The sequence below is a fragment of the Elephantulus edwardii genome, unplaced genomic scaffold, assembly GCF_000299155.1.
Source record: "Elephantulus edwardii isolate Elephantulus edwardi_28Jun2011 unplaced genomic scaffold, EleEdw1.0 scaffold00002, whole genome shotgun sequence".
Lineage (NCBI taxonomy): Eukaryota > Metazoa > Chordata > Mammalia > Macroscelidea > Macroscelididae > Elephantulus > Elephantulus edwardii.
In genome coordinates, this window is record NW_006399752.1 from 38,603,977 (window position 1) to 38,628,467 (window position 24,491).

The following is a 24,491-nucleotide window of genomic DNA, read 5'->3' on the forward strand; positions in this document are numbered from 1 at the left end:
TGCATGTGACCTGTGCTTCCATGAAACGTAGCAGTGTAATGTGTAACATGTCAGCTGGTCAACCCAAAGGTTGGTGGTTCAAATCTGCTGGCTGCTCTCTGAGAAAAAGGGGTGTCTTTCCCCTATAAAGATTTACACCCTTGTCAGCAGTTTTAAAGAAGAATCTCACTGCTTTCCCAGATCTAAAATAAAGTGCTTTGGATATTGTTGTTGTTATATACCATTGAGTCACCTGCGATTCATAGTGACCCTATGTACAACAGCCCTAAACCTTGCTCTGTCCTATGCCGATCTCACTGTCTCCAACACACCCACCCCAATTACCCCAGTCAATGAATTAATCCACTTCATAGAGGGTCTTCCCTTCCTACGTTGTCCCTCCACACTCCCAAGCCTCATGTCCTTCTCCAAGGACTGGTCCCTCCTTGCAACATGTCCAAAGTATGTCAGACGAAACTTCAGAATCCTTGCCTCCAAGGAGCAGCCTGGTCTCACCCTCTCCAGGATGAAACTGCTTGTTCTCCTAGCCGTCCATGGTACATTCAATACTCTTCTCCAGCACCACAGCTCAAAGGCATCAGTTCTCCTTCTATCCTCCCTAGTCATTGTCCAGCTCTCTGATGCATAACAAGTGATTGCAAAGACCATGGCCTGTATCAGGCGCACCTTAGTCTCCAGAGGGACACCATTATTCTTCAGTACTTTGCAAAGGTCCCTAACAGCAGATTTTCCCATCGCTTTATGTCTTCTAATTTTTCTGGCTGCTGGTGCCAAGAGTGTTGACTGTGGAGCCAAGCAAACTAAAGCTGTGGACAATCTCAATCCCTTCACCATCCATTCTGATGCTGTCAGTTGGCCCAGTGGTGAGAATATTTGTCTTCTTGACATTGAGCCTCAAGATTTCCAGCCTTGGGAACCCAGTGGACAGTGGCTGTTAGTTGGAACCCACTTAACAGCTATGTGTTTAGTTTGATTTTTGGTTTCTGCCCAGCACAAGGCCCAGAAGCCCAGCTCAGTGAGGTCCAGAGGCCCAGTCAGTGCTGATGGCCACCCAGACTACTGAAACTTAACATGAACGAGCCCACAGACGTTTCAGCCGATTTTTTTAAAAAAGACGTTATTTATTGTTTTCACTATAATGATTACGCCCACTGGAAAATTCACAAAGTACATTAAAAAAAATTTAAAAAAATGGGAAAATGTCCATCTTTTCTGCCACCCACTATGGTTTTGTTTTCATGAAACACCATCAACCCAGTTACCGTGGGCTTTATTCTGATTCAGTGTGACTCTGCGTGTGTTGGAGTGGAACTCGGCTACACAGGGTTCTCAGGGCTGACTTTTCAGAAGTAGATTGCCAGGCCTTTCTTCCAAGGTGCCTCTGGCTGAATTCAAACCATCAACCTTTTGGTTAGTAGCTGATCACTTAACTGTTTATCCCATTCACGGATGTCAATAACGGAAGAGCCATCAATGGTTTCTAATTTTATGTCTCCTTTAAAAGAATAATAATAATAATAATGATAATAATAAAGCTTTGCTTCCCTCCTCCCTAGAAAGAGCTTGAAGCAGGCTGAGGGATCTACTTCCACCTTGTGACTGCTCAGTAAGGGACCAAGCAGCCTTGAAGGTCCTAGGTCAGGGGGAGAGGCGTGAAGGCCACAAGGTTTGAGCAAGGGGCCAGCCTTGAGAGTGGCCTAGGCCACAGCTGCTCATCTCTCCATGTCTAACCCATATATCCCTCCCAGAGTTTTATTTCCATGAGCATAGTTTCTATTTTGTACTTAAAAATAAATTTAAATATTCTGATTATTGTCGATGTTGTTTTGTGCCATTGAGTTGGAAGCGAACCGTAGCTGACCCTCCTTCTGCTGGGTTTTCAGAGGCAGTCAACCACACGGAGGAGATTGTCCACCATGCTCATGCTCTGATTATTAAATACATATACTTTTCCCCTCTCCTCTTTTGTTCTCATCATTAGAGCCTAAGCATTTCCCATCACAGACTCATTATAAGTAAAGCTTTTCAGTGCCTGTGTAATAATGTAAAGCCCGAATGTTCTGTCCTTTACTTAAAGAACCCTCTACTACTTGGGGGCTCTGGGTGCATAGTCCATAGACAGTTGTGCTGCTGACCCATTCAAATCCAGCAGCCTGTCCATGGAAGGAAGACGGGCAATCTCCTCACGTGCGATTTGCAGCCTCAGGAGACCCACCAGGGTGTCTGTCCACTGTGAGTCGGTCCCAGCCCTTCAGCCGAGGGTTCTGAGGGCGAGTATTGGCTCTCACAGGGTCTCATGTGGCATCTCGAGCCGAAAGGCCGCATGCTTCTGGTGGTTCAAATCCACCACGGGCTCCAAGGGAGAAAGATGCACAGTCTCTTCCACTCAGACTGATTGTCCCGGAGACCCCAGGGAAGGTCACTATACGTCAGAATTCTCTCCAGCGTCGAGGGTGGAGTTTTATGGGACCCGTCGTTTGGTCATTGTAGATCAGAGTTGATGTGACAGCACTGGATTTTTTAGCACTGGATTCAGTTTCGTTTCACTGTTTTTTTATAATACCCTGCTGAGCCTTCGGTGCATTTCTGCTAATTCTGGGTTGTTTTGACAACATCTGCAGAGGGCTTAGCTAAGCAAAGCACTCTGGGAAACTGGAGGATCAGCCAGACACAGCTGTTCTCCTAAGATGCAGGTATAAATAACCTTAATCCCAAGTGGGCTACACTTGCTGTAGGCAGACAGCTAGAACCAGCATAGTAGAAGGGGTGCCCAGACTTAATTTTACCAAAATCACATGGAGAGTCTGAGACTTTGCACCCAGCGTCTGCAGATCAAGGATGAGGTGAGGCGTGGGTAGCCAGGCAAAGGGGGGCTGGTGAGGTGGGAGTCTGAGGGCCCCAGGAAGTGTCACGTCACCTGAAGCAGATGTGGAACAGATGTCATTGCTAGTGCTCGTCAGTCGACTGGCTGTGGCTGCACGGGTGCTGAATGAATGGAGGTGGGAGGTGGGTAGTTGGTAGAAACTGCTGTGCTTGATTAGTAATGTCTGCCCTGCACCTAAGGAGGTGGGGATGTATCCACCTGACATGCTGGGCCATCCCCAACCTGTGACCTTAATCTCAGGTGAAGCCCAAGCGCTGATGTCAGCTTGGCCTGTGCCAAAACGTACCTTCTGAAGTCTTTTTGATCAGTGCAAATAGGATTTTTTTTATGGGACAGACATTTCAGGCTGGTTGCATTTTCAGATCCTTTTCCGGATTTAAACCTGAAGAATGTGGTCCCAGAGTCTCACATAGGGGATGAGGGGAGCTGGCAGCTGAGGGGCCAGGTGGGCGCCCCGGCTTCTCTCTTGCTCTACACTCTAGAGGTCAGACCTGTTTCCTTCTTGTCTCGGCATCTCCAGTTTTGTGACAGGGACAGGCTGCCCTGACTTTATTGCCCAGACTCAGTACCCATCGTGTTGGTGGTGAGCGTGGGCCTGTTCCCTGGTGTTTGTCCCCAGAGCTTGCTCTGCCAACCTGCATTCTTTTTGTTTATTTTATTGTGATTTGCATGACATTTTAAAAAGCAGTTTCATATTCATTCAAGTATTCATAAACATTTTGCTTTACGTTACTTATAATAACCAGCATCTAATTGCATTTTACCCACTTCTTCCCTATAATTCTCATTTCCCTTAGTCCTTCTATTCCACCCCTTCCTCTTCCTGGACTTTATCCTTGGGCACCTGCTGCTCTTGTGACCTTACAGGATTGGTTATTTAAGGAGTGGGTACCTCCTGGTGTTACTGGTTGCCCTACAGGCTTGTCTGCTGTTTGGCTGATAGTTTTGGGGTGTGAGTTTTGCTCCATTCAAAGGGTGAATAGGTACCCTAGGATTTCTACAGTGATCCCTTTGAGAGTGGCCAGCAGTGGGCCCCTGCACTCTGCCAGTCTGTCCTCACATGTCCCTCCATCAGCCCCCTCAGATGCCATGATGCAGCAGCCCCAGAGCCTGGCCTCACGTGTCCCTCCTTCAGTCCCTACAGGTGCCATGACGCAGGAGGCCTTCGACAGGAGTGTGGAGGAGGCACAGGCGTGGATGGAGGCTGTGCAGCAGCGGCTACAGGTCAGCGACAACACGCAGGGACCCCGAGCCGCGCTGGAGGCCAGGCTGCGAGAGACAGAGGTACGTGCAGGGCGGCTCCACCCCAGACCGGACCCCACCTCTGTCCTGCCATTGCCCCTCAGGCCTCAGTTTCCCCTCCTTGGGATGACTCTCAAGCTTGGAGGTCCACACTACATACTTTAGCGGTATTGCAGGTTCACTTCCAGACCGCTGCAGTAAAGTGGGCATTACAATAAATGGAGGACAGTAAACCGAGGTCCGCCTGCATAAACCTCTGCTGGAGGCTTGTTGAAGTCAAGCTCCAGCCTGCCTTGTTCACTGGCTGTCGGGACAGTGATGCTGCTGCCCCAGGACCACGCTCTGATGGCGCAGCTGGGAGCTTGTCATTTGACCGTCCATCCTGGGCTGAGACACCTGTGCAGGCAGGTGGGACCCCAGTCCCCAGCCCAGGCCTGATTTCCCGCCCCTTCCCTGCTTCCGCGTGGCTGAGGTCCCGGCCAACGGTGGGCAGACCAGGCCTGCCTTCAGCGGGGGTAGAGGGGTATGCCGTGAGAAGGGGCCCTAGTGGTGTCTAGCTTCCCCCCCCCCGCCTGGCCCAGGACAGGGGCTCGGTGCCTGTGACCCTAACTGACCTCAGAGCAGACAGCCTCCTGGGTTTCCTACCACCCCGGCCTCTGTGTCTTCGCTCCCCGCACTGGATGCCTAGCTGGCTATGGGTGTGTTTGCAAAAGGTTTCACACGGCGGCTGGCACCCTGGGCAAGGTACCGGCGAGCTGGCAGAGCCGGGCGAGTGTAGGCCGGCACCTTTTTGGTTCTCAGGTGCTGACATACGTCTCATGCCCACAGTCCCCGCCCACACGCTCCTCCCCAAGGGCAGGTCTTGGTCCTCCTCTCCCAATTGTGAATCCTCTTCACAGCCAAGGGCATCTTAGCTCTTTTGGGATTGATATCCAAAAGCCAAACAGCTCTCTACCTCTCCTTCCTTCTCTGCCTCTGGCCAAGTCCCATTTCCAAACACTTGAGCCATCTCCTGAGGCTTGATGCTAACACCACCTCCTCCAGGAAGCCTTCTTGCATTGCCCGGAGTTCCCATGATGCACTGCATCCTCTCAGGCTCCTTTCACATTGTTTGTGCTCTGTCTATAGTTCCCCTCACCCCACAAGCTCTGCACCCAGGTCGTGCCCTGTTCATCCTGGCCCTAGTGCCCGGCCCCTAGATTAGCTGGTCTTGGCTGGGTTAGAGGAAATAACCGCGTCTCTTAGCTTCTCGATCCGAGGTCTTCCCCTCCCCACAGCCCCCACCTCACCTCACCCTCATTGGCACCTTCAAATCAACAGCTTCTTGGGGCTGTCCTCAGATCTCCTTCCTAGCTGGCCAAATGCCCTGGTCAGCTCCTCCTGGCCCATGTCCTTGCTGCTGCTGGCTGTGAAAGACCCTCATAGCCAAGAGGGGCCAGGGAAGGAGCGTGGGGTCAACATCTTGAAATTTGGCCTTCAATTCAGTTACAGTCTCTGGTCTCCCTGATACTTGGCACCCTGCAAACCCCCTACCCATCCCCACCCCCAGGATTTCAGAGCAAATAGTTCAGTCTCAGACTGGGTTTGGTGGGGTGTCCTGGCCACCCTCGGGGCTAGTTGGCCAGCTCTCCTCATTCACCGCTGTTGAGTCAGTTCTGACCCGTAAGCGAGTCCATATCAGGTTTCTGAGACGGAATCTTAATGGGAAGAGACTGGCCATCCTTGTGCTGAGGAACACTGGTGGATTTGAACTGCTGGGGATGCAGCCGGCCAGGGAAACGTCAGACTGGGTCTCTTGCTGAGGGCTGCGGGTCTCGGAGTCCAGCTCATGCCTCCCTCCTGGGCATCTAAGGGGCAGGGGCAGCATCCAGGAAGAGGCCAGAGTCAGAGAGACCAGGCACTAGGGAAGAGGCCGTGTCATCGAGGGGACTTGCTGGGCCTGGTATCTCTTGTTGGGTGTGGAAACTATGATCAGATTAGCTTTTCCCGTAAAGCTGCAGGCTCCCCCGATTTCTAGCACTAGATTCTACGCCCGTTAAACTGAGCAGTGAGTGGAAAGGGGGACCCTATGCTTCGGCAGAGATGCTTCATGCAAAGTCCAGGGGTGTTGTGTGTCCCCAGAGTCCTCATCAGTGAAACAAGGACTGCCATGTGCCCATGAGGGCAGCCTCTCTAGGTGCTGTGGACTAACTCAAGTGCTAGACTACTTACTAAGCCAAAAGTCAGTGGTTCAAATCCACCTTGACGTACCTTGGAGGTAAGGCCTGGTGATCCGCTTCTGAAATCATCACCTTCCACGCGCCACGAGGTTACCAGAAGTCAGAATTGGCATGATGAAAACTACCAACAGCAGCAGCTTGGCATCCTGGGCTGTGGGTGTAGTGTCTGTCCCACAATGTCATTACCAGTGTCATCACCACACCCTTGATTTTTTTTGTTTTTGTTTTTCGTTCCTGGGTGGTCCAACACACTGAGAAGTTGAAGTTCGAATTTACACAGAGGTGCCTCAGAAGAGAGACCTTGACCTACTAAAAACCCAAGGCACTGAACACCCAGAGTGGAGCACAGCTCACTCTGACACACGGGAGGCCACCGGGTCAAATTGATTGGTGACAGCTGATTTATTATTATTAATAATCAGAGAAAATCTCTTTCTGCGGCAGGACGTTGAGCCTCTTTCCCACACAGGCCTCCATTCTGAATGGTGTGGCGTTCGCTGGGTGGTGGGCAGTCCTTGTCTTGAATATTCAGGACTGGCCCTCGGGTCTCCAGGCCCCCCTGGTTACCTTGGACGATCCATTGCTCACACACTGTCCTCTGAGGACCTGCCACATTCTTGTCAACCCCTCCCACCAAACCAAACCCCATCTCTTCTCCTGGGGTCTCTTCGTTCTGCCTGCTTCTCCACACCCCCTCATCCCATGCAGACTGTCCGGGATGGGCACAGTTAACTTAGCTTTGGATAAGCGTGGGATGGGAAGTCCTTCCGCACCACCATCATCTCAACAATACTAACATCTTCGTTACTCATTTGCTCACACTGGTGGGGGGATGTCGATGTAATTGCTCAAATTCTACAAAAGATCATTTGTTGTGGGCTGCACCTGGTAGGCCTTCACCTCATGGTGACCCCGTCCACAAGGGCATGAAAAGCTGCCTGGCTCAGCACCATCCCCATACGGGTGTGGATTGAACCCTTGTGATCCATGGTGTTGTCACTGGCTGATTTTTGAAAGTAGATCCCCAGGCCTTTCTGCCTGGTCTCCTCCAATGACAGGTGCCTGCTGGCTGCCCTGAGGTGTCTGGGCCTGGACTTGAACCTGGGTCCTCAGTATGGGAGGTGAGAATTTGCCCCCTGCAAAGTGGGCTAAGTATACCGAAAGCAACCTCATGACCCCCAAGTCGGTTCTGACCCACTGGGTCTCCCTCGGGGTTCCAGAACTGCACATCCTCGTCCTGCATAGCAGCTTCCACACTCCAGCGGCTGGGTTAGCAACCAACACACAGCACACTGCGCCACCGGGTTCCTCACAAAACAGATCAACTTATATTCATTGAAAAGCAGATTAATATTATTTTGACTAATAATGAGTAGGTTGTTGTTGTTGTTGTTCTGTGCTGGTGAGTCACCTGTGACTCATCCTGTGCCAGTCTCACCATCTCCGACACACCTACCCCCATTACCCCAGTCACTGTGCCAGTCTCACCATCTCCGACACACCTACCCCCATTACCCCAGTCACTGAATCAATCCACCTCATCGAGGGTCTTCCCCTCCTGTGCTGTCCCTCCACCCTCCCAAGCATGATGTCCCTCTCTAAAGACCGGTCTCTCCTCACAACATATCCAAAGTATGTCAGACGAAGCTTCAGAATCCTTGCCTCCAAGGAGCAGCCTGGTTTCACCCTCTCCAGGATGAACCTGTTTGTTGTCCTAGCAGTCTGTGGTAGGATTATTTTAAAATAAGTATATGAATTAATTTGACATGAAGAGTATTGTCTAAATTGTGAATAATTAATATTAATAATTAATATTAACCAGTTTGGAAAAGGCAGAGGTCAACAAGAGAGGAAGACCCTGGACAAGGAGAATTGTCACGGTGACACCTCCAGTGGGCTTGAACGTGGCCGAGGCCGTGAGGATGGTGCAGGACAGAGCAGGCTCCTCTCTGGGCTGTTGTTCCTAGCGTCGCTTTGAGTCATAGACGACGCAACAGCACCTGTCAACAGTAACACTGCTGTCCCATCCAGCGACGGCAGCCCTTTAGGATGGAGTAGAATTGCCCCGTGGGCTTCCAGGCTGGAATCGTGCAAACAGCCTGTCACATCTTCCTCCCGGGGAACAGCTGATGCTTGAAAATGGGGATGTTTTTGTTAACGGCCACACATTGTAGCTGTGTGCTATCGAGCTCATGAATTATTTATTTCTGGATATTAATTATTAGTGGATATGATTTGCATATCACAGTAGCCGTGTGGGGTGGATGAAGCAGGAACTGTCAGCACTGTCTCTGGTGATGAGGGAAGCTCAGAGTGTCCAGGACCCTGGCCAGCATCCCAGCCGTCGGTGATGCCCCGTGAACAGGGAAAGGTCGGAACCAGTCAGCCCACTGGGCCCTCTTTTTGAGCCTGGCCCCAGGGAGAGAGTCTGGGGAGCAGGCACTGATCTTAGAGAACATAAATACACACCTGAAAGTCCAGTGACAGGTCACAACACTGAGCCATTGGTGACGGACAGCACATGACGTGCAAGCTCTGTGTGTGTGTGTGTGTGTGTGTGTGTGTGTGTTCCCCTGTCTCCGTGTTCCCTGCTGTTGGGTGCTGGTAGTCCATTCTGGGACACGGTGACCACATGGGACACGGTGACCACATGGGACACGGTGAGCAAATGGCTGTGGGACAGGCCTCACTGTGGGAGCAGACAGCCAAGCCTTTCCTCCCTCAGAGCCCATGGTGGGTTCGAACCATCAACCTCTTGGTCAGCAGCCACGTGCTTTCTACACTTTGTAGAGGTCAGCAGTGGCCCAGTGGGAGAATTCTTTGCTGCCAGTGCTCCGTGCATATTACCTGCACGGTGTGGCCTAACACTTGCATAGCCTAACTATGTTGTTGTTGTTGTTGTTGTTGTTGATTGCCTTTAAGTCAAGCACAACTCGTAGCGACCCTATAAACAAAAGGCCTGAAGCCCCTCTACAGCTATCAACATTTATCCAAGTTCATAGGGTTTCTGGAGGCGTGTTGTTTAGGAAGTGGATGCCACTCCTGCTTCCTGCATAACCATCAGCCCAGCAGATCCAAGTACCTCACGAAGGTGGCCTGGGGTATGGAGGGAACTGGCACAGAATCCAGTCTTTTTCACTGCAGAGACCAAGCTTTAGCTGCCAATTAATGAAATGGGGGATTAATAACAGCAATGTTGTGTTATTGTAGAGTCGACCATGACTCATAGTAACCTCCTAACAGAACATCATAGTTCCAGGCCCTGCACCCATAATAACAGTTGTTATTGTGTACTGGTGAGTCAGAACTGACATAATTGACTTTCCAGTAGCTTCTCAGAGGCAGTAAATCACAGGGGAGGAGATTACCTATCTTTCTCCCACGGAGCAGTTGGTGGATTCAAACCACGTACCTTTTGGTTGACAGCATAATTCCTTACCACTAAGCCAACGAAGCCCAAACCAGACCCACTGCCATCTAACTGGTTCTGAGTGTCGTGACCCTGTAGGATGGGTAGAGGGACCTGCAGTGCAGTGTAACCTTCACGGGAGTTGGCTGCCCCATCTTCCTCCTCAGCGGGCTTGAACTGCCAACCTTTTAGGTTATTGTTGTTATGTGCAGTCAAGTTACCTACAACTCATAGTGACCTTATGTGCAACAGCCCTAAACCCTGCTCTATCCTGTGCCAATCTTATTGTCTTTGACAAACCTACACTCATTATCCCAGTCACTGAATCAATCCATCTCATTAAGGGTCTTGCTCTCCTGTGCTGTCCCTCTCCAAAGATTGGTCCCTCCTTGCAACGTGTCCAAAGTATGTCAGATGAAGCCTCAGAATCCTTGCCTCCAAGGAGCAGCCTGGTCTCATCCTCTGTAGGATGAACCTATCTGTTCTCCTGGCAGTCCATGGTATATTCAATAATCTTCTCCAGCATCACAGCTCAAAGGCATCAATTCTTCTGCCATCCCTAGTCATTGTCCAGCTTGCGGATGCATAGCGAGTAATTTTAAAGACCATGGCCTGGGTCAGGTGCACCTTCGTCTCCAGACTGACATCATTGTTCTTCAGTACTCTGGAGAGGTCTCTGACAGCAGACTTTCCCAATGCAATTTGTCTTTTAATTTCCTGGCTGCTGTTACCAAGAATGTTGACTGTGGAACCAAGCAAAGTAAAACTATTAACGATCTTGATTTCTTCACCATCTATCATGATGGTGCCAATTGTCCCAGTGGTGAGAATCTTTGTTTTCTTGATGTTGAACTTCAATCCATATTGAAGACTGCAGTCCTTAACCTTCTGCAGCAAGCGCTTCAGGTCCTCCCCAGTTTCAGCAAGCAGGGTTGTGTCATATGTATAACGCAGACTGTTGATAAGCCTTCCTCCAATCCTGATGCCACACTTCTCCTCATAGAGCCCAGCCTCCCGGATAATCTTTTATGTAACAGTCAAACATCATTTCCACAACACCACCAGAGAGTGACAATAAAATATCAGCAATAAAAACATACCAACAGCACCACTGCCATCCAATAATAGTCTGACTCCTGGTAACTCTACACCTAGTTTCTGAGACCTCTCTGGGAGAAAACTTCCCATCGTTAGTCCATGGAGCAGCTGGTGTATTTGAACCACCGACTTTTCAATTATCAGTGCAATTCATAATGCATCAGAGTAATGCAGCAAACTTGTTGCTGTTGAGTCAAAACCCACTGGTAGCTGACCCTCCAGCAGGTTTGCAGCTTTTCCCCTCACGTGAGAGGAGCTTGCCTGTCATTCTCCTGCAGAGCTGCTGCTGCTGCTGGTGGTGTTAGGTGACATTGAATATGACTCATAGAAACCCTGTGAACAGACCTGACCCCTGCCCTGTCCTGGACCGTCCTCAGTGCCTCTGATACACCTGAGTCCATGGCTGCAGTCACTGTCAGTCTGTGTCACTGATCTCCTTGATGGATTTCTCTTTTGCCATCCCTCCCCTTTTCCAAGCCTGATGTCCCTCTCTAAGGAATAACCTCTCCTAGCAACATGCCCAAAAGTATGTGAGATGAAGCTTCAGCATCCTTGCCTCCAAGGAGCACTCTGGCTGCACCTTCTCCAAGACATACCTGTTTGTTCTTTTTGCAGTCCATGGACTGTTCAGTGCTCTTCTCCAACATCACAACTAAAGGCATCAATTCTTCTATCATTCTTATTCATTGTCCAGCTCTCAGATTTGTAGCAAATGATTGAAAAGACCATGGCCTGGATCAGGTGCACCTTAGTCTTTAGACTGACATCATTGCTCTTTGGTATTTTGGGAAGATCCCTGACAGCTGACTTGCCCAGTGCAGTACTCCTCCTGATTGCTGGTATACCAAGGTTGTTGATTGTTAACTGCTGATATGCTGCTGTTATGTACTGTGGAGTTGGAACTGCACCATAGCTGACGCTCTGATAGGTTTTCAGAGATAGTTAATGGAACAGAAAGAGACTCCATCCTTTTCCTACAGAGCAGCTCATGCCTTCAGGATCGCAGCACAGCTTCTTACCACTCGGCCACCAAAGCTTCCCAGATGCTGGTGTGTTGTGTTGTTGTTGTGTACCACCGAGTCAGAACTGACCCACAGCTGACCCTCTGGCGGGTTTTCAGAGGCCGTTAATCACACGGGAGGCGATATCCCGTCCTTCTAACCACACTGCTGCTGTAGTTAGTGCTAATTGGATCCCAGGCATTTGTGGATGTGTGCTAGCCTTGGTTTGCCAAGCAGCTGGCGCCAAGATGCAATTACGTGCACAGCACAGTGATTAAGGGAGCGGCTGGAGGGAGGACACTCAGAGCCTGGAGGGACCCGGCCTGTTACACCAGTCCAGGAGCTGGGGAGAGAAGGGAGGGACGGGGCGGTGGGACGGCTCAGAGTGAAGGTGGCAAATTTAGGGAGAATTTGGCAAGGCCATGGGGGTGTCCTTGAGCCAGAGATGCCATCAGAGGAGGCTGGTGTGCCCCAGGACCTGTCCTCCAGTGCCCGTATGCCCGGACGCCAGCCGGTAGTATCTCTGCTTGACGGGACAAGGCCCCTTGGTGTCCTCCAGTGCCCGCATCCCTGGACTCCAGTTAGTAGTATCTGTGCTCAAAGGAACAAGGCCCCTCGGTGCAGTGTGAAGGTGAGGCCCTGGCAGCAGATCTGAGAGGCACAAGCACTTTGCCTGCATGTTCTCAATGAACCCCCAAAGTCGACGCCACAGTAGGAGTAGATCTCTCACACCTGTGTGATTAGATTAAGGTGGTCTTTGTTCACACAACTAGAAAAGGGCCCAGGAGGGCAGGAGGGCTACAGACACACCAAACACCTGGGTCCGTGTGCATCTCCCTCCATCCCTCCAGCCACCCAGCACCCAGTGAGGGGCCTGATGGGGTCACACGGAGGAGCAGTGGCCGTGCTTGAGCCCCTACTGCTAAGAGGCCAGGCTCTCCCCGCCATGTGGTTGCCACCCCCATCCTGGGTCTTGATCGCATTCTGTCTAACCCCAGAAACTGGCTCTGTGTTCTGACAGAAAATATGCCAAGTGGAGCCGGAGGGGCACCTCAAGGTGGAGCTGGTGCTGAGCGCAGCGGAAGCCCTGCTGGCCTGCTGCCCCGAGGACCAGAGGCCTGCGATCCTGGCCCGACTCAGGGACGTGAAGGCCCAGTGGGAGGAGACGGTTACCTACATGGTTCACTGTCACAGGTAAGGATGACTGTCTGCTTGTCTACCCCAGGCTGCCGGCCCAGCCTGGGCTGCTGGCCTTAACCCGGGCTGCTGGCGCACCCTGGGCTGCTACCCAAAGACCTGTCTCTTGGCCTGAGAAGGTGAACGTGGGATGTCCTCCAGGCTGGGCCAGCCTTTCTGCTTCTCCAGTTACAATCAGGCTTGATGGTTGAGAATGCTCCCTGAGAGATTCGTGTGTCTGCCAGTAATTCTTCAGGGTAGGACCAGATTACCCAACAAGCATCGGTGCGCCAGGGTCCAATTGCACCTTTCCACCAACCTGCAGGGTGCAATTTCACCTGTCCCCACCACTCCTACTGTGGTCAAACCATGTGAGCTCACTCAGCACAGATTAGCAAGTAAACACAGGCAAACTGCTTGCCTTCTCCCAGCAAACCAGGCCAGAAGGTGCGTCCTGGGTCGTCGACCCTATTCAGCGTTCTCCCTGTATGGGTCCCCGCAGTGAGGATCCTGGTGTCAGAGGGCTCGCTGCCCTGTAGCACGATGGCTCATGTGCTGTCTGTGCCCGGGAGAGGGGAGTGGAGGGACCAGGTGGTCGGTGAGGAGGCATAGAGCAGGGCATTCAGGCTGTGGGTGGGCTGGCGCCTGCTCTGCTGGTTACTCCCTGGCAAAGTCGTTTAGCCTCTCTGACCTCAGTCTCCTCGTCTGGACAGTGAGGGATCAGGTGTCTCTCGGAAGTCGTTAGGACGCTGGATAGAGATGGAGAACAAGGTGCTGTCCAGCACGTTCAGGAGCCCTCCATGCAGACCCCCTGGCCCCCTCCCATTCCCACTGAACCCTAACAGGCCCACAGACCCGCCTGTGCTCAGCACGCAGTAGGTAAGTCCCCAGTGCAGTCTTCTGGGACAGTGTGTGTTAAGAGCATGGCGTTGAAGGACTCTATGGAACACAATGTACATGCATTAAATACAATGTATATAAATGATGAAAATATTATTATTTTTTATTTAAAAAGAGGGTGGATTGAATCCACCAGATGCTCCGCTGGAGAAGGAAGGGCAATCTCCTCCTGTACCAGTCAGATCTGATTAGATGGTACACACACACACCAAATAATAATAATTTTAAAAATAAAAAGAAAAAAAGAGGGTGGAGTGACTCCACCATAGATCCCGACACCGGAGAGAAATGATGGGGGCAAGCAGTGTCTGTGCAAGGTTAGTGGGAGTTCAAGGCTAGACTTTGGGGTGCAGGTGGCTGAAACTGGTGCTTCTCTGAGTCTGGAAGGAAGCTGGACCCCTGCCTGCTCCTTCGTCCCTGCTAGTGCAAACCGGGTAAGTGCTCAGCTATGAACCAGAAGGCTGACTGTCCAAATCTAGCCGGGGTGCCTAGGAAGAAAGGGCTGGCAATCTGCTTCTAAAAGACCAACCCACTCCAAGCCGACTGTCACAGAGTGGATTCTGATTTTTTAAATTATTAGTTTTTTCTATAAATATTTTTTGAGAGGCGACTACCCATCTGTCTCTCACACAAAGATTAGCGGATTCAAACTCCTGGCCTTTCTGTGAGCCCCATAAATGTACCCTACACCACCTGGGCTCTGTTCTGAAATGAAATCCCTGTGCAGCGTAGCTCTGCTCTGTCACATGGGCTTGTTAGGAGTGGAATCAAAGTAGAGGCAGGCGGGTTGATCTCCATTCTGCTCCTTCCTCACCCACAAGGAGTCCTGGTGGTGCAGTGGATTAAGACTGGGCTGCTAACGAAAAGGTTGGCAGTTCAAATCCACCAGCCATTCCACAGGAGAAAGGATCTTTCCTCCTGTAAAGTTTTTTTGGGTTTTTTTTAATTAATTTAGTTTGTTTATTTTTCATTTCAGTGAACATGTACAGAGATTTTGGAATTCCATTCATTCATTGTTGCACCCTTCTCCCCGCACAAACCCCTCCCCCCCCATTTGCTCCTCTCCTTGAAAAGCAAAAGAAAAACTCCCTCATTGGTACCCAATCCCCCCGCACCTCCCCAAACCTCACACCCTACCCCCAAATATAATCCACTCTGCAATCCTCATTGCGTACTCCTACGATAAAAACAATGCCCTAAGATATAATACTTTTAGACTATTCTCTCCCCCATAGACTTCAATGCCGTAAACATATTTCATCCAGTTTTTCTCAGTCTTACCCCCACCCCAATGCCAGCCTCATTCTACAACAGTGGCACTATGCAGTATTTGTCCCTTTGTGACTGAGATACCTCACTCAGCATAATGCCCTCCAGGGTCACCCATTTTGAATAATATTGCATGAGTTCCTTGTTTTTCAATGCAGCATAGTATTCCATTGTGCGAATATACCACAGCTTCTCTACCCATTCGTTTGTTGATGGGCATTTAGGTTGTTTCCAACTCCTTGCTATTGTGAACAAAGCCGCGATAAACATGGGTGTGCATATATCTGCTTGGATGTCATTTATGGTCTCTTTAGGGTATATTCCCAGTAGTGGAATTGCTGGGTCAAATGGTATCTTTATTTGCAACTTTTTGAGAAAGCGCCACAATGCTTTCCACAGTGGATGCACCATTTTACACTCCCACCAACAGAGAATAAGGGTTCCAGTCTCTCCACAACCTCGCCAGCATTTGTTGCTTGCACCCTTGGAAACTCTATGGGGCTGGTCTTCGTCTTATGGTCATGCCAAGTTGGAATTGACTCAGTGAATGTGGGTTTGATAACGGGGGGTTAGTGCCCCATCATGGAGCTTATTTCTAGGACCCACTAAAACCCACGTGGTTGAGTGGATCTCGACAAGTGTAAGCCTTCCCTCAGGTCTCCGAGATTGTAAATTCTCATGGGATGGATGAAACTGCCCATGTTTTTGACTCAGAGCAGTTAGTGGATTCAAACCACTGACTCAAGTAGCAGTGTGACATGTAACGAACGCATCCTGCCTCCTGAGCGCCTCCACTTCTAGGACAGGAAGTTCTGTAGGACAGAGGTAGTGGCCAGTCTGGAGTGTTCATAGGCTGCCCAAGGTGCGCTGAAGCCTAGGAGGTATGTTACTCCCCTGTCACCCGGCCCGTTAGTGGTGGGACGCAGGTGGAGCCTGGTTCTGGTCCAGGATCTGGGTCCCTGAGCTCATGGCCTGTGCTCCGTCCACAGCCGCATCGAGTGGGTCTGGCTGCACTGGAGCGAGTACCTGCTGGCCCGAGATGAGTTCTACCGCTGGTTTCAGAAGATGATGGCGACCCTGGAGCCCCAGGTGGAGCTGCAGCTGGGCCTGAAGGAGAAGCAGTGGCAGCTGAGCCATGCCCAGGTGCTGCTGAACAACGTGGACAACCAGGCGGTTCTCCTGGACCGGCTGCTGGAGGAGGCGGCCTCCCTGTTCAACAGGATCGGGGACCCCAGTGTGGACGAAGAGGCTCAGAAGAGGATGCAGGCCGAGTACGATGCTGTGAGGCTCAAAGCGCAGGTGAGGCACACTGGCTCTGTCATCCCTTCGCCTGTCCCTCACCTTCCCTGCTGTTCCTGCGGTCACCCCCCTGCCATCCACCCATCCAGTCACCCATTTACTCACTGTGCCCTCAGCCACCACCCACCACCTGCATGCCGTCGTCTACCTGTCTGTCCATCCTTCCACTGACCCACCCCCCACCTCCCCATCACCAGCTCACTCATCCAATCAACCACTTATCCACCTACCCACCTTCCACCTACCTTCCCTCAGGTAACCCAGCACCACCTCGCTCACCCTCTGTCCATCCTCCCACCCTTCACCTACCACTCACCGCCCTACCCATCACCAACTCACTCAATCTCCCCCTCATTTATCTGCTCACCCACTCTTCCGTCTGCATCCACCAGCTTCACCATCACCAAGGCACTCACTCCATCTACCTTGCATCTTTCTGTCCACCCACCGCCCTTCCATCTACCTGATCCTCAACTTACCCATCACCAACTCGCTTGTGCTCTGTTCGTCTGCCCACCCAACCACCTTTCCATCTACTCTTTCCTTTCCATATAGCTACCCACTTACCTTCTATTTCCCTGAACAAATCTACACAAGCTCTCAATCCACCATCCGTTCACCTGCCTGCCTCCTACCAATTATCCTCTGATGTATTCAGCCTTCCACCTACCCAATCATTCTTCTACCCAAACTCCTATTCATTTGTCTACCTACTCATCCGTCTACATCCCCACACACTCAGCCAGTCTCTTTCTATTCAACTACTTACTCACCTGTTCACATGTCTGCTTACTCAACTACGCATAATCCCACTTGCTCGTGCAGCTCTCCACTGTCTGTCGCTCACCCTTTGTCTGCCCCCACCCTCCTTATTACTCATTATCTTCCTGTCACTCACTCTTCCATCCAACTACCAACCCACTAATTTTCTGTCTACCCTCCACCCACTCATCCTTGACCTATTATGCACCTATCCTTTACACACCTATTGCCTAACTCCCCGCCCAACCGTTTTCCATCGCTCCACCCATCATTCGTCTACTTGCTCCTCACCTGCTTCCTTCCACATGCCCACCAGGCTACACAACCACGACTGTGCTGAAGCCCCTTGCTGCAGTCACTGCCAATCCGTCTTCTTGAGCGATTTCCTCTTTGTCTTGACCCTCTAAGGGGAGGCGTGTAGAGACACATATCTGTCAGTTCCTTCTATGGGGGATTGATTTGCATGCTGCTAATTACTTGAAGCTGCACTGCGATCCCAAAGCCACCAGCTGCTCTGTGGGAGGAGGAGGAACAGTCGGCTCCCGTGTGATCAACAGCCTCTGAAAACCCGCCGGAGGGTCAGCTGGGGGTTGGTTCCGACTCTACAGAACACAACAACAAGAGCTACTTTATGGATGGGTGTTTATAAGCTTGCTTGTTTACTGTTTGCGCTTGTTTGTCCAGCACTTGTCTGTCAGCCTGCTGTACTGATGTAATGTGGAGGTTGCTGTGATGTTGAAAGTGATGCCACTGGAGTGCCAGGTGCCGGAAGGGTCACCTGTGGTGAACAGGTTTCAGCAGAGCTCCTGGATTAAGACATACTAGAGATCAGGACCTCTCCAAAGTACTGAAGAGCAATAGTGCCTCTCTGTAGAATAAGGTGCGTTTGATACAGGCCATGGTCTTCACAATCACTTGTTATGCATCAGAGAGTTGGACAATGACCAAGGAGGATAGAAGGAGAATTGATGCCTTTCAGCTGTAGTGCTGGAGAAGAGTATTGAGAGTACCATGGACTGCTAGGAAAACAAACAGATTCATCCTGGAAAGGGTTAAACCAGGTGGCTCCTTGGAGGCAGGGATTCTGAGGCTCTGTCTAACATACTTTGGACATGTTGTAAGGAGGGACAGGTCCTTGGAGAGGGACATCATGCTTGGAGGGACGGCGCAGGAGGGGAAGGCCCTCTATGAGGTGGGCTGATTTCAGTGATTGGGGTAATTGGGATGGGAGTGTCAGAGACAGTGTGATTGGCACAGGGCAGAGCAGAGTTTAGGGCTGTTGTACATAGGGTCGCTATGAGTCTCAAGCGACTCGACAGCACATAACAGCAACAACAGAGATCAGGACTGGACATCCACGGCCAAAGCAGCAGGCCTTTGAAGAGCAGAGAAACACAGGTAGTGAAAGTATCAGCGGTAGAGCTGAGATGGGAAGTCACTCAACTATGATGCAAAACAGCTGAAAACAACCATTAATTATTGAGCCATGGAATGTATGGACTATGAAGTAGGATACCGTGCTTGGAAGGGTGGAGGGTCAGTGAAAGAGTGGAGGACGCCCATGGAGATGGCTTGATTATAGCAATGAGCCTCGGTGTATCAGAGATGGTGGGGACGGCAGGTCTGTTGTTCATAGGAATTGTACTCGACTCGATGGCACCAAACAACAGAAACAGACATGCATCGTATATCTCTTGGATAATAGGGATTGTTGCAATGGGCATGGCAGGTGGTGGAAGACAAATAGCAGTTATTGTTTATCAAGTATGATACGCAGATACCTGGCTCTGTGTAGGGCCTTCTGCATCACGGTTTCATTTAATCCACAAGAGTCTCATCAGAGAAGTGCTATTATTACACCCATTTTACAGAAGGGAAAACAGAAGCCTAGACCGTGAGTGAATTGCCCAAAGACACACAGCCTGAGTGCAGCCAGGACTCAGCTCAGGTCTGCCTGACTCAAGCAAGCCCCAGACCTTCGTACTGTTGTCCTCTAAGGGAGCTGGTTCTCAGAGCACTGTTGACCACGGAGGTTGACTTTAGCATCATGTGGCCCTTGGATCTGAGGCTGAGCCATGGCCGCACTCAGAAAACCCCTGTCCCCTTGGCCAGCCTGTCCTGTGTACAGCTTCTCTGTGTCCCTCCATGTAGTATCAGTGATATAAACAGATTTGATATCCCTTGAGATATCGCACTTGGGTGACTATCCCTGGTATCTCTGTTTGGGGACCTGGTGTTGTTTGTCGGGTCTCTGGACGTGTGAGTTGTGTGCTGAGGTCTCTGTGGTTTTGCCCAGTACAACACTTTCTATTAGCAAGCCTGTTCTCAGCCCAGCGAGCTGACTGCGTGTGGATGAACATGGCCTCTGTGGTCGGTCCAGCGTTTGCTTTGAACAGCCCCCTCCACTAGTGTACCACCTGTTTTTATATCAGCGTGTTGACTTGGTGCCCCCACCCCCAAACCAGTGGGTGTTCTAAATGTGACCTCCAAACCCAGATGCCATAACAAGCCTTTGGCCCTTGAACTGTCCCTTCCTGTGGACGCTGGGCTGAAAGACACACTTCCTTCCACTGCCCCCTGGTGGCAGATTTGTTCTTAACCTTGGACTGAGGGGCAGCCATCCGGGGTGGGGTCTGTCCTGGGGGCCTTGGTCTCCCCATAAGCCTTCTTTTCCCCGCAGCACTGAAGCCTCTGGTTGTGGAGTCCAGAGCACACTCCGGGGAGTGGCCGGCTCCTTGCCAGGGTTTTTGTTTGTTTGTTTTGAATCCTCCCTTAAAGGGCGCTTGTCTGGGTCCTGGCCCTGAGTCAAAACTGTCACGTGGCCCTTTGCAGAGATCCAAGTCCCCACGCCTCCGCTGGCTGGACTCAGCCCGGCTCAGAGGCCCCATTGTTTGGTGGTTGAGAAGGCTGAGCCCCCTGCCCCCCATCTGTCACCCTGTCATTCTCTGACGTGGGTGGCTGGTTTTGCTCTGCCCAATGGACTCCTGTGGCCGTGACGCCTGGCCTGTCCCTCTCCGGATCCCTGCCTGCCTGGCACGCTCCTGTCCTCGTGCCGGTCGCCTGTCATGGAGATGCTTGTTTACGCTGGGTCTTTCCGAGTGACAGCCCCTCGTGGTGTACGCGTGGGGACCGCCAGCCTGCACACCGTCCCTGAGTTCCCAGCACCGACCATTCCGGCTCGTCACCCCTGCCTGCTGTGCTCAGACGGCTCTGCTTCCTCGGTGGGACTCCCCTGTGGGTGGACCAAGTCCTGGGAGGATTTGTAGATATTTTTTCCTTTTCTTTTTAAATTCATTTTAATGAAAGTTTACAGAGACAGGGTTTCCATTCATTCATTGTTGTACTTTTATCCCTGCCCACTCCCTCTCCCTAATTCACTCTTCTCCTTGAAATGTAAAAGAAAAACTTTCATTGTTATGCAATCCCTCCCCCCAAGTCCACTCCACTGTGCAGCCTTCATTCAGGATTCCTATTATGAAAATAATGCCCAACCATATATCCCTTTTAAACAGTTCTTGCCCTCATCTGTTTCAATGCAGTGTACATTATTCCTCCCCTCCTTCTCTGTCTTCCCTCAACCCTGATGTCAGTCCCATTTTACAACAGTGGCACTATGCAATATTTGTCCTTTTGTGACTGAGATATTTCACTCAGCATCATGTCCTCCAGGGTCATTAAAGATTATTTTGTAGTCTTGTAAAATATTGAGAACACATACAACACACAGTCCCAAACCCCAACCCTGTGCTGTTGAATTGACCTTGACTCAGAACCAGCTTGTAAGACAGAGTGCAAAAGCCTCACAGGATTCCCCCGGCACGTCATCCTCGTGGAAACACATTGCCACGTCCGTCTCCTGTGGAGCAGCCCGCGGATTTGAACTGCTGACTCTTCTGTTAAAAGTAGAGTGCTTTAACCACTGTCCCGTCAGGGCTCCAATAGATAGCATGATATCTCTCTATTTGTGTAGGTGAGAAAGCAAAATGGTGCAGCCATTGTGGAGAATGGTGTAGCTGCTCAAAGTTAAGCACAAAGCTCCCATTCAAAAAGTGGGGGAGGACACCCCAAAACAAACAACCCCGTTGCCATCAGGTTGTTCAGACTCCTGGAGACCCTCCATCAGATTCCAAAGCTGTAAAAGTCCTTCTGAGAGAAGGTCGCAGTTTCTCCCACATAGTAGTTGGTAGATTTGAACCGTTGATCATTAGGTTAGAAGCCCAGTAACTAACACATTAAGAACTGCGGAGGTATAAGGAGAAGTGGAGGCTCAGCACAGATGTGAATGGCGACACCAGTTTTGATGGCGGCAGGTTTTTATGATGATGATAATAATAATAAAATAATAATAATTAATAATAATATAAAAATAATAAGTCCATAATCCCACAGGAAAGGGAGCCAGCACAGAGCCCAGCATGCTCCCGAGAACAGCTGTCCCCAAACAGAATCCACTCGTGGTCCGCTGTCTGCTGTCATCCAGTCAATTCCGACCCCCCGCGATCCTACAGAGCAGAGTGGAACACCGCACAGGGTTCCGAGGCTGTGACTCTTTCAGCAAGCCGACGGCCTCATCTTCCACCCCTTAACAGCCAAGTGCTTCAGCGCTGTGCCACCAGGAAGCTCAGACGTGCAGATCCTCACTCCCACGAGGAAATGCAGGAGAGAGACCCTCTCATTTCTGCACTGAGAGACTTGAGTCTGAGCCTTTGTTTTTCCATCTGTAAAATGAGACTCCTCTCCCTCCCCCTACCCCAGTTGAGACGGAGGTTGCAAAGATTCGAACAAGCTGGTATGGCTAGATTTGCTTAGGAACTTGTTAAAACAGGAGCAAGCATGGAAAAACAGCCGGGACGTGTTTTGAAGCCACCCTTACCAGTGGGAAACTTGTGACGTCACTTTGTAGATGGTCAGATCCTTCCTGGACGTGGCCTGGGAGCATGCGAGCAGAGGTCAGCAGGCCTTGGGTCACCTCTGGGTCCTGAGGGCCATGTCCAGCTACCCACTGGTTTGGACAAATGCGTGCCAGGCGTGATCTTTCATTTTTCACACCATGAAAAGAGTATCTTGCGATGTGAAAATGATGCAAAATTTGTATTTCGGGACCCATAATGCACGTGTTACTGGAGCAGGGACACACGCCTTCACTCCTGGGTTGCCTCTGGCTCGTTCTCAACCACAGACACCAAAGCCCACTGCCGTTGTGTGGACACCACCTCTCACCAGGGCTTCAAGGCTGTAAATCTTTACAGAAGAGACTGTCCGCCTTTCTCCCAGAGAGCAGCCAGTGAACTTGAACTGCTGACCTGTTGGTTGGTAGCCTGATGTGCACACGCTACACCACCAGAGTTGCTTGTAACAGGGCCATGTGGCCTGTTGTGGGCATGGTTACCACCTGGTCCACCACATAAACCATCTGCTTCTGAGCTGGAGCACTGATTTTGCAGGCAGACACCCACTGTTTGAACCCCATCTTTGAGGCCTGTGAGGGTTAGGAGGCAGACATCCCAATTCTAGTTACATGTTTGCACAGAAGGGTGGTTTTCTGAGTGCCGGCAAGATTGACGATGATTGTAGCTGCAGAATTTCTAGGCTGGGTAAAACCAGTGTCTTCTGGTTTCCTCCAGCGGATGGTGGCCCCGCACGGGGTCAGAGCAGGATTCTGCCCCAGCAGTGGGTGAAATGAAGGCACCGGGCCTTTCTTCCAACGTGCTACTAGACGGGCTTGAACAGCCAGCCTTCTGTCTCTCATGAGCCAGGGACCCCTTCAAGGCCCCTGTTGTTATTGATAGCTGTCACCGAGCCAGTTCTGACTCCTAGTGACCCGTGTGAACAGAGCAGAGCCCTGCCCGTGTGGTCACCATCCTCACAATTGCTGGGCTTGGGCCCATTACAGCGGCCACTCTGTGAATCCATCTTAGTAATGACCTGCATCTTTTTCGCTGACCTTCTGTTTTCCCAAGCTTCGTGTATCTTTCCCGGAACTGCCCTCCGCTGACGCATGCCCCAAGTATGCGCGACAGTCTCACCGCCCCTGCCTCTAAGGAGTGCTCTGGGTGCACCTCTTCCAAGGCGGATTTGCTGGAGCTTCTTGGCAGTTCATTATGGAGTCAATACTCTGCCAACACCATCATTTAAAGGCATAAATTCTTCTTCAGCCTACCTTATTTATTGTCCAACCCTTGTCAAGATCCCAACTTTTAGCCGCCTTTGCATAGCAGCCCAAAACATTATGTGCAATTAAAATTATGATGGCTTGGGTCAGGCACACCTTAGTCCTCACAGTGACATCTTTGCTCTATAACACTCAAGAGGTCTTCTGCAGAAGATTTGTCCAATATGCCACATCCTTTTGTTTATTGATTGCTGCTTCCCTGAGGCTTGTTAAGGAAACCCTCCCTCCTCTGGGACCCTGACGCACTCAGTGACACTCCCCTGGCTACTGGAGGGCCTGGCCTTCACTGCAATGCAGGAGCATTGATAGAGTCTGCAGAAGAGAACCTGGGGGACACATTTCCATCGGCAGCCTGGCCTCAGGGGGCGCCTGATTCCAGGCTGGCTAGGAGCCTGTACTGTGTGGACGCAGGTTCTGTGATGTTCTGTGTCCAGAACACAGAGGGAGGCCGTTAACTCAGCAAGGGCTCCAGTGAAGGTGGGGTCTGCTGGGCAGCGTTCCAGGAAAGGCTGAGGGAGAGGCAGGGGGACATTCCAGCCCTGTGACCAGCAGTGCAGAGGTGTGGGACTGAGTGTGTCTCCCTGGGTGTGATGGGACCCTGGAGGAGGTGGGGCCCGGGAGGAAAGAGACTCACAGTTACGGTGGAGTAAACACTCAACACACCACTCATCTGCTACCCCCAAGCTTGAAAGTTTGAGTTTCCCCCAAAGGCACGGCAAGAGAAAGGCCTGGCAATCACTGAGAATCAGCCATTGGAAGCCCCGTGGGGCACACGACCATGGGAAACTCTGCTGGCGTGCTCTCGCCTGCTCGCGCGCTCTCTCTATCTCTCTCACACATACACACGCACACCCCTGCTGAGTGGAGGTACACCTGACAGCTGCTGGTAAACACACACACACACACACACACACACACACACACACCGTGCCACAAGTGGAAGCGCACCTGACAGCTGCTGGTGAACACACACACACACACACACACACACACACTGTGCCATGAGTGGAGGCGCACCTGACAGCTGCTGGTGAACACACACACACACACACACACACAC

At 51.1% G+C, this 24,491-nt stretch overlaps 1 protein-coding gene across 1 annotated transcript in view; it reads left to right on the top strand.

Annotated features, from left to right (window-relative positions):
• The first annotated feature begins 4,033 nt into the window (after positions 1-4,033).
• The window catches only part of SYNE3 (spectrin repeat containing, nuclear envelope family member 3), a 57,937-nt gene continuing 37,479 nt past the window's right edge, over positions 4,034-24,491 (top strand). The window contains exons 1-3 of the mRNA XM_006879091.1: positions 4,034-4,168; positions 12,875-13,047; positions 16,188-16,497. Of these exons, the coding sequence (XP_006879153.1) occupies positions 4,034-4,168; positions 12,875-13,047; positions 16,188-16,497 (618 nt within the window). The remainder of the gene's footprint in view (positions 4,169-12,874; positions 13,048-16,187; positions 16,498-24,491) is intronic.